Here is a 9,896-nt window from a genome sequence, read left to right as displayed (position 1 = left end):
ACCATCCTTCCGTGGGCCTCAAACTATCTTCATACCAAATTCCAATCAATCAGGTTTAACCATAAAGAGGTAACAGACGGACTTTCACGTTTATAATATTACTAGGGATATAAAAGTTAAAGGCAGGGGATCCCAAACTATGAGTTGCTGTTCCAAACTATGAGTTGCTGTTCCAAATTCAAATAATATAAAAAAAGTTTAGGAACCCCTAGTAAAAGGTGTGAGCAGGAATGATTAGGCCATAAAAAAAACAGGAATGATTGTGTTATTTATTTAGCGCAATTGGTTAAGAGCTATAATACCGGTGTTCCAAATGCTCGCAAGTATAATCCTGGCCGAGGTGGTGAATTTTTCCTTTAATTTAATGCAAATTTTTTTAGTATCATTGTGCTGCCCTGCTTGATAAAAAATAGTTTGTAGATGGTATTATAATTATTACTATTTATTTCCAGCCTTACACGGACAGTGATGAGTGCAGCTCGGAACAGTCATCTCCAGGACACCGCGGTAATCGTGCACGGAAAAATGACAAGAAGAAGCGACGCTAGTTAGGTACATCACCTAAATATTACCTAGTATGTAGCTATTGCTCAGCACAACTTGCCAGTGGTGGATTAGCCACGTGGCAAAAGTAGAAAATGTCATAGGCCCCGCGCACCTACGCATTGTGGCCGTAAAAAACTTAAGTTTCACTTTGTCCGTCAACATCAAAACAATCCATGGGCTCCATTATAGAATTTGCTACAGGCCCCGCGCTGGCTTAATCCGGCACTGCAACTTATGTAGAAATATATATATATACGCTATAGGTACATTCCATAAGTGCAAGTCGATAAGTACTGCCCTGTACCATGCATAAGAACTGTGTTAAATTGAAAAACCATTTTTACTGGGAATTCTTTTTCCTAGTTGGGTTAGGTGAGAACAAAATTCTCATGTGTTGTATTGTAACAACTGAGAATGTTTCGCTGTGGTAAGTAGTGGGAATAATCCTTCATTATGCATGGTGGGACAAAGTAGCAACATTCATGTTGGGTTACTTAACTCGTTTATCTATTAATATCTGAAATGTATTATTAATATATTTGATCTCTAATGTTTATTATAAGTAATGTAGATGTAACTGTATACTTATGTATTCGTAAATAAAATACAAACATATCTAAAAAGCGTTTATTTACTACACAGACTAGAGTTATGGCATTATTATTGCTTGTTACACTTAGAAGTATTAAAATCTCATAAATCCAACACAGTATATTTTTATCTACATCAATATCATAACCTCCCTATAATATATTCAGAAACGACAAGCTAACGGCCTGTATTAACAAACCTCTATCTGTGGGTGCATCGTAATTCTAACTTTACATTATCAATAACCAACACCTTTATACACTCAAATTTCGATCAGCTTTGAGGAACAAAGAAATTTGATTTGGCCTCTATTATAATATCAGTCGAGATGACGTTTTATTCGAAATTTAAGTGTCTGTTGCAAACAATTTTGACTAATTTCCTATGTTACTTGATGTCGAACGCAGTGAAAGCACGAACGATATTGCAGTCAGCCCCCGACTCTACTTTGTCCCTGAATAAAAAAAAAACAGATGCGCGAAAGGCGCGAAAAAGTTTGTATTACCGCCTTTGACGTTTGATTAGTTTGTAAGTATAAAATTACTTTGTTTTGTGGAAGCTTATGATATTGATGTAAATAAAGCAGTGCATGTAACTCTACATAATTAGGCCTTAAAATACTTGTGTCTTTCATGAAACTCATTTTGTTCATTTCATAAACCCACACTCGTATTTTAATGCCTTTCATTATATAGCAGTCGCATAAACTACTATTATACACAACAATTAAGTACAGTAACAACATTGTAAAGGCACCACTTTTCTGCTTAAATTGAGTACAAATAGAATATATTTTTAATACAGATATAAAATATCTTTCAAAAATTACATTTCATAATAAACTACAAATGTATTTTACAACAACAACATGTACTATAAAACTTGATATTGACGGCAGATATTTGGCATTAATATACTAGATAAATATTTAATAAGGATTGTGACAAGGCATCTTTGGGTATTATTGCACCTAATATCACACAATTCATTCATGTGTAAAAACTGCAGTTTTTTTGAGTTTTGTGACTGTCGAGTCTTATAACACTAATAAGGCCAATACAGATAGTAAAATAAAACTGTTTTAGGCCTAAACTTAGGGCATGCATAATGCTTGTGACATAATATTGGCGTAATTGAAATTTAACGCAGCCAATCCCATAAGTTTCTCTAACATACAAAAAAAATACTAATTAGAAATTGTGTAGGTATAGCCATAATAGAATTAGTTAAAAGCATCACTTTAATTCATGGTATTTTACCTAAAACCCATATTGCATTGTTAAATGTAAGCGAAAAGTTGGTATAGTATGAATTATCTCAGATGATTTTTTCGGGCTCGGGCCCTAGTATATTAAACAAAAGGTATTGTTTCCTTTATGCAGTACTTACACCTGTTTTCTGCTAATAGACCCTACATAAGTAACGGGAACAAACCCGTTTAAAAGGCAAATTTACCATTCTATTGATATGGTTCAAATTCATGAAACAACCCATTTGGAGATAACACGTTTTGTTATCTCCAAAGAAAAGACCACCCCGATTGTTCTCAGAATGAGCTGTCACATAAATTTGAACCTTAATACTATCACGATAGTTGCTTTTTAAACGACATGGTTACTTTGGCACGTGCTGAAGACCGCTCTTAAAAGAAACAAAGGCTTTTGTTTAACAGATTAGGGCTCGAGCCCGAAAAAAACATCTGAGATAATTCATACTATAACAACGTAAAATTAAATGCATCACATCGAAGTGAAATCCAAATTGTGCGCTTTCAAGGCACCCAGTAGTTCATGGTCTGACAAAAACTGCTTGAATGCTTCCAACTTCTTAATGCAAATCGTAACACAACACTTATCTTTTGTACTATCTGAACAACCTCCATTACCTGAACATTGGTTGCTGTTGCTTTTACTTTTGCAAGTAGACTCTTGCCTACCCTCACAAAGCTCTTTCTTACCTTGGAAAGTAGATTCTTTCTTGCCTTTGCAAGTGGACCCACTTTTACTCTCACAAGAGTCTGTTTTGCCCTGGCAAGATTCTTTTTTACTCATGCAAGAAGACTCCTTTTTGCTCTGGCAAGCGGTTTCCTTCTTACAAGTGGATTCTTTCTTGCCCTGGCACACAGATTCTTTCTTGCCTTCAGTTTGAACACCCTGACAACCAGTTTCCCAATTGCTACTTTCTGAAAAGCCTTCTAATTTCTTATTAGAGGATGTAGATTTCTCACAAGAACAAGATAATTGCTCAACTAATGTTTCAGTTGGTAGATCTTCGTCGTGAACGGTGTATACTCCTAGTTCTTCCAAACTTGTCAACTTATGTCTCCGATGGTAGTCCAAGAAGGTATTATGGTTTGTGTCGGTAGCTTTACCACAACCTACAGCACATTTCATAGCTTGATGGTCGCATTGGCAATCTTCGGCGCAATCACAAGTATCCACAGGGCATTTACGTTTCTCTGGTTGTATCGGTTCTTTGCTTTGACAATCACCCCTACATTCTCCTAGTGTAGGATCACATTCGCATGTCATGCAATTGCAAATTCCAGCGTCTGCTGCTAATTGTGCCAATGCATTTCTCTTTGCTATTTCTTTCCCAAATATATTCTCAGTTCTTACCACATACATGTCTGATATAGGTTCATTGTCGAATAGCAATGTGTCTTCTAGATCTAAATCAGAATTGAAGAGTACTGAATTGGCCGGATTTATTTCGATATTGTGATGAACTCTGCAAGGTGGTGGAGTATTTAAAGATCTGTCATCTTTTAGGAAGTTTTCAATGTCATCTTCAATTTTAGTTGAAGATAGATTCGAAACCAGCTCGCTATCATTAAATACTTTGTCAGCTACGTCTAAAATGTTTGGAGAAGCCAAATCAAAGGCGCTTTGAGTTATTACATTAGCAGTTTCAGGATTTAAGTCCATATAGCTTTGCATATGAGTCGGTACAAAAGTCGCCATAGTGAAAATGCTCTCAGGAGTTTTTTCTTTAATGCTAACCGGGGTTTCTGAAATGGATGCCGCTAAAGCGCTCACATCGACCCATGGGGCTTGAACTTCGATTTCATTCGCTAAAGCCAGTTGCATAGCTTTTCTCTTGCCTTCAACAAGCGGAGGTTGTAGATTATTAGTCCAGGAGTTTTCCTTTTTCTTGTCAAATTGTAAGTTAAGGTCGTAGTCTAAAGTGTTAGGGTTGGCGTTGTCGAATAGTAAGTCAGTTATGTCTACAGTCGTCGTCGGGAGAGGGTCGACTGTGTTGATATCTTCGAGGCTTCCGTCTGTGGAGTTGGACTCCGTGGTGATTCGGCCGAAGGATTCGAGCAGGCCCTCCCAGTTCATGCCGTCCCTCGGTTGCGGTTTGGCGGGGAATTCTAGAAACGGCTCCGTTTCGACCTGTGGATAAATGAGACGGTAAGATCTCGAAAAAAGAGACAATAAAATGAAGGGTTGTAAATTCAATTTATAAGATGAAAGAAATGGTTACTTGTGTAGGGAATCAAATACCAATAGATATTTTTTACACAACTTTTTACAAAGACGCCTAGTTTTAGTAAGATGGCATATAGTCGAGAAATTGGGACGGGTTCCATCGTGGCGGGGTGGCCGAGGGGTTCAAGGCGTTAGCCCGAGTCCCGGATTGCTAAAGACGCCGGTTCGAATCCGGCCTTCACCACTGGAGGGCTTCGTCACTTTTTCTTTAATATGTGACATCTATTTCAGTTTATAATGATATTTACGAGGTTTCATCGTGCATTTTCTTTACGAATTATCGTCCGGGAAGCTTCGGCTACCGGATTATTCCTCGCTTCGAGTTCATTGAACTCTTGCAATCTTGGGTCCAATTGGTACAGCACATACCCTCGTTGGTCGCGGCATGGCATGCGCGTGCGCGTGCTGGTGCTGGTGGCGCGCGTGCGTGCGCGCGTGCGCCTTGAGGTGGTGCGAGGCGGTGAACGACTTGCCGCAACCTTCTCGCACACATCTAGAACAACACCGGCAACGTATTATATGAAGACTCTTTAAACAACACGATATGCAATCCTAGTTCCGCAAGTGAGGTAAGACATTAGTATATTACATGTTTAAAAAAAAAACGAGTACTAGTTACCAGAGAGATCAATATTCAATGAGGATAAACTAGGTTGAGCTATCTTGGGATAGGTAAAAGGATTGCAAACATTGTCAAACTCCGGTTACGTAGGCGACCAAAAGAAACTTAAACATTCCTTGATCAAAGCCAGTTACGTACACACGAATGAAACAGTGCTTGAGCCAGTTACGGAGAAGTAAAAAAAAAACTTCGATCAAAACCAGGTTACAAAGCCCCGGTTACGTAGGCGGCCGAAGGGCCCTTCGGACATCGAGTTTCATCATTTAATATAATTGCACCTACATATGCTGAAAGAGACCACGCAGCAAGCATCTAGTTTGCTAGTCTATCCACCATATTTAAGACTAACTTGTAAGGCCGCTCCTGCGTGTGCGTTCGTATGTGTTTCTTCAAATCGCTGTGTGTCGTGAAGAACTTAGTACATCCATCCGCCTGACAGTTGAACGTGTCGCCACTGTGCAGCCGTTGGTGAGCTCGCAATCTGAAGTTTACAACAAGGTTAGCAAAGAAAAACATAGATGATTGCGCCATCTATGTTTTTCTTGATGAAACGGTAGCAAATGAGTCAAATAACGGATTTTGGGAGTTCGAATTACGACTTTGACGACCTATCTGGCTTAGTGGAAACTTGGATAGTAAACTTGCCTATGAAGCCGATGGTCCCGGATGGAAATCTTGGTAAGGGCATTTATTCGTGTGATGAACACGGATATTCAATTGTTCCTGAGTCATGGGCCTTATTGCCCCCGAAAACCCCATAGAAAATTTCATTGAAATCGTATTATGTTCGTTTACCGCGATAGTTACTCATGAAATAAAACTATTAACACGGATTATATCGCGTATATTGAATTTATTCTACATCCCTTGAAATCGTTACATTCATTGAAATCGTTAGAGCCGTTTCCGAGATCCCCGAAATATATACTGTAGCTCTTGACGAATTTGTTTTGAGAAAACTCATCATCTTCCTCGCGTTGTCCCGGCATTTTGCCACGGCTCATGGGAGCCTGGGGTCCGCTTGGCAACTTATCACAGTAATTGGCGTGGGCACTAGTTTCTACGAAAGCGACTGCCATCAGACCTTCCAACCCAGAGGGTAAACTAGGCCCGTATTGGGATTAGTCCGGTTTCCTCACGATGTATTCCTTCACCGAAAAGCGACTGGTCAATATCAAATGATACTTCGTACATAAGTTCCGAAAAACTCATCGGTACGAGCCGGGGTTCGAACCCGCGACCTCCGGATTGCAAGTCGCACGCTCTTACCGCTAGGCCACCAGCGCGTTTTGAGAAAACTGACAATACGAAAGTTTTACCAAGAGCGTAAACAAATCCTTGACATTTGAGTCACGTACGAAAATAAATTATGATTCAGTCTCGTTCAAATGATCGGTAATCTAGCGTAAACATGTTCCAGAAACTAAAGAAAATAGCATCGTTAAGACATAATAAAATTAATAAGCATATTTCGATTCATAATGTATTTTCAAGCTTATCTCAAAGGTATACAGTGCACATTATAAAATTGTTGCTGTACAGTTGAGTTCACAAACTTTTCAAGCCAACGTTCCAAAAATATATATTTCCACCTGTGAGACACTGACAATACGGTCGTGTAAATATATTTTTGGAACTTTGGCTTGTAAGTATATTATTTATGAACTCGACCGTACAGTCGCCATCGGATATATCGCAGCAGCCAAGGTGTTCAAAAATATTTGAACATGTACTCTAGCGCGTGGAGTAGAGCCGTGTTCATATATTTGTGAGTATCTAGGCCGCTTTGATATATTTGATGGTGACTGTACTATCATAAACTTAAACTGTCTATCGATGGATCTTATGCCTTTACAAAAGGGTTTATTTTCAGTCAGTGTCGATATACGCTTGGCCAAGTTCCAAATGGACGTAAATTGTAGTGATTTGTGGGCGTAAATGTCGTGTTGTCATTATTGGGATTCTGTTGTAATACTTGTTGTGTAAGGACATGATTTAGTGTGCATGATTTCATCAATTTAGTTTTCTGTTGATACCTACATTTTATCGCTGTTCTATATTTCCAGCATTCAAATCTTTTTCTATTAAATTCTCGATTTTTAGTTCCCTTAGACTGATAACCTCCATACAACGCCCCGTCATTATGTGGCCCTCTGATTTAACACGTTTGGCCCTCTGATTTAACACGTTCACTGTCCCGTGCCCCACATATGGGTCACCGCAATCCTCTATTAAAAGGCCGTAAGGTTGACAGTTAACAGTTGGGACAGGGAACGTGTTAAAGGGGGCACTGATTACCAGTCCGCCGGACGATTTCGCCCTGTCAGTTGTTCGGAACTGTCACCTTTTGCGTTTAATAAAGTCTTGTATGTCGTAACTCGTAAGGTCATACAATAATATTACCTGTATAAAGTATTAAATGCCTTCCTGCAGCCGCTGATAGTGCACGCGAACGGCTTTGCTTTCGTGTGTGCCCGGACGTGAATCTTCAAACTGTACGACGTGAGGAACGCCTTGTTGCACGACGACATGGAACATTTGAATCTGTATTCACCTGGAAATTAAAATATACTCTTTAGTGCACATTTCAAACAAGTCAAACAACAAGATTATGGCGCTTCCTTACCTACAACACGTTATAATATCGAGTGTTTAATTATTTTATATATTGTCTCTGTCACACAATGTTCTATACTGTTATATATCAGGTTATCACACAAATTCACCCCTCAGAATATGGTGAAACATCTCAAAATCACTGTACATATAAGGAGTGTCTTTACAAAAGGGCTTATTTCTCTATGAAAATCATACAAAAATAAGCCCTTTTGAAAATACACTCCTTCATATGATATGGTACATTACACACCTTTGTGCGTTTTCATGTGAGTGCGCAGATTTCCGACGGTGCTGTAAGTCCGCTCGCAGCCGTCGTATTCACACTTGTATCGAGCGTCATCTGATTTCCTCTTTTTATCCGGGTCCATTTCGATTTTTTTCTCAGTCTCATTTTGGCTGTAAAGAGAAAAGACAAAATGATTTATTTTTAACTGCCATTAACTCTATACCAAAGACATATGTAACTCCGTATAAGATGAATAAAGTCTAAGTCTAAGAAAAAGTCATTCTCGGATAGATGGCGCACACACCTTTAGCATATGCTCGGCTAGATGGCGCTGACTACACCGTTTCATATTTAACAATTTTAACATATAGGTAACATACAGTGAAAGAACATGTAAATCATCATTTATCCATATATTTGACTTAAATGAGGTAGTGTGTGCATCTGTTGGTGCACAATATTTTACTAACTATGATGTGTAGGTATAGTACATCAAACCTGCTCCCACATTTGACTAGAATCTGCTGAGAAAAGTGACTAGTAGAGAAGAACAGCATTCATGACCAAGTTGAAACGGAGTCCTTCAATTTCCCTTGGTCAATGACCGGAAAACAAAATAATGAGCCATAAAAATACCAAGTGTACTTTTATCTCACTTTTATGTTTAACTCATAATTTAATTTTTTATTACCTTGTAAATAGTTTGCCCAACCATTTGCAGTGTCATGAAAGAAATTATGTCGTCATGGCAACTAAGCGCATTATTTTTATAATTTATAATAAACTGAAAATATCACCTTGAATTGTTTTTTTTAAGAATTCATGTTGTGTATTTGTTGTTAAGAGGACTATGGAATTCCCAGAAAGAAGGGGACTGGAAAATAGCTAGCAATAAAGATTAAATAAGAAGATAATATATTCGGTCAGGATTTTTATCATACACAGACATGTACCTATGATAAAAAACTGGTTAATCATAGTACTATTGAGACTTTTCTTAGCATCAGGAACTATAGACTGAATATATTTTATAACAAATAATGTACAAAACATTTGCATATGGGAATAGTCATTTTGTTGTAAAAATGCTTACCTTTCACAGCCTTATCTATACCACAGGGATACATTTTTATCTATATTTGTGGCTAAGAGCTTCAATCCAGTTGTGAAAATAAAGTTTTAGATTAAATAAATAAGTGACGAAGTGATAATATTTAAGCTAAATTTTTTTGGATGGTAACAAACCCAATATTACAAGTATCTAACTGATATAACGCTTTAGGATATTAGTATCATGTAAGATGGTAATGGACGAAAATAGCATGCCCAAAATTGAAATTGTCGAAAAAGGTCAGAGATACGCAAACGTACCAGTGCGAACGAGACAAGTATATATTGACAAACAGCTGATTGAATAATGAGACACTCGAAACAAAAGGCGGCAAAGCGGTAAAACGAAATTTTGTTATGGGAAGTAATTCACTCTTAATAAAGTTTATAAATTAACTTACGGTAACAATCTTTCATATTTCTCCGAATTCCCGTCCTTGGGAACTATTGCGCTTTCCGATGTCACTTCGCTTTGAATCACTTTATCATATTTAAACTCTGACACTTTACACGCGTAGCTACCATTATCGACATTTAAATTAAATTCAGCGTTTAGGAAACTTGTTAATTTATTGTTTTGAGCGCGGTTATCGAATGCGATACTGTCACCGGGCCATGCGGCCATGTTTGTTTCGAAAGTAGTGTTGTGTTTCCGCCATAACAAAAACCGGTAATCGGTAATTTGAGTCGT

General features: G+C 38.1%; 1 protein-coding gene across 1 annotated transcript; it reads right to left on the bottom strand.

Moving 5' to 3' along the window:
- Window positions 1-2,876: 2,876 nt before the first annotated feature.
- On the bottom strand, window positions 2,877-9,859 carry LOC134650401 (uncharacterized). Its single transcript, XM_063505357.1, has 6 exons — window positions 9,607-9,859; window positions 8,120-8,265; window positions 7,654-7,804; window positions 5,600-5,731; window positions 4,998-5,121; window positions 2,877-4,520 (listed from the first exon to the last, which is right to left on the bottom strand). The coding sequence occupies exons 1-6, from the start codon at window positions 9,828-9,830 to the stop codon at window positions 2,877-2,879; spliced, it is 2,421 nt and encodes an 806-aa protein (XP_063361427.1). The 5' UTR covers window positions 9,831-9,859.
- Between the last annotated feature and the right edge of the window lie 37 nt (window positions 9,860-9,896).

Source organism: Cydia amplana, chromosome 8, assembly GCF_948474715.1.
Source record: "Cydia amplana chromosome 8, ilCydAmpl1.1, whole genome shotgun sequence".
NCBI classification, from domain to species: domain Eukaryota; kingdom Metazoa; phylum Arthropoda; class Insecta; order Lepidoptera; family Tortricidae; genus Cydia; species Cydia amplana.
Note: the sequence above shows the minus strand (reverse complement) of the source record. Positions and strands in the feature narration are given on the sequence as shown.

Bases quoted from the DNA above. Each gene is read 5' to 3' on its own strand.
- LOC134650401 (XM_063505357.1), bottom strand. From the start codon at position 9,830: ATGGCCGCATGGCCCGGTGACAGTATCGCATTCGATAACCGCGCTCAA. The intron at 8,266-9,606 runs GTAAGTTAATTT...TTCTCTTTACAG, and splicing joins AAATATGAAAGATTGTTACC to CCAAAATGAGACTGAGAAAA. The intron at 7,805-8,119 runs GTGTGTAATGTA...TTTAATTTCCAG, and splicing joins TCACATGAAAACGCACAAAG to GTGAATACAGATTCAAATGT.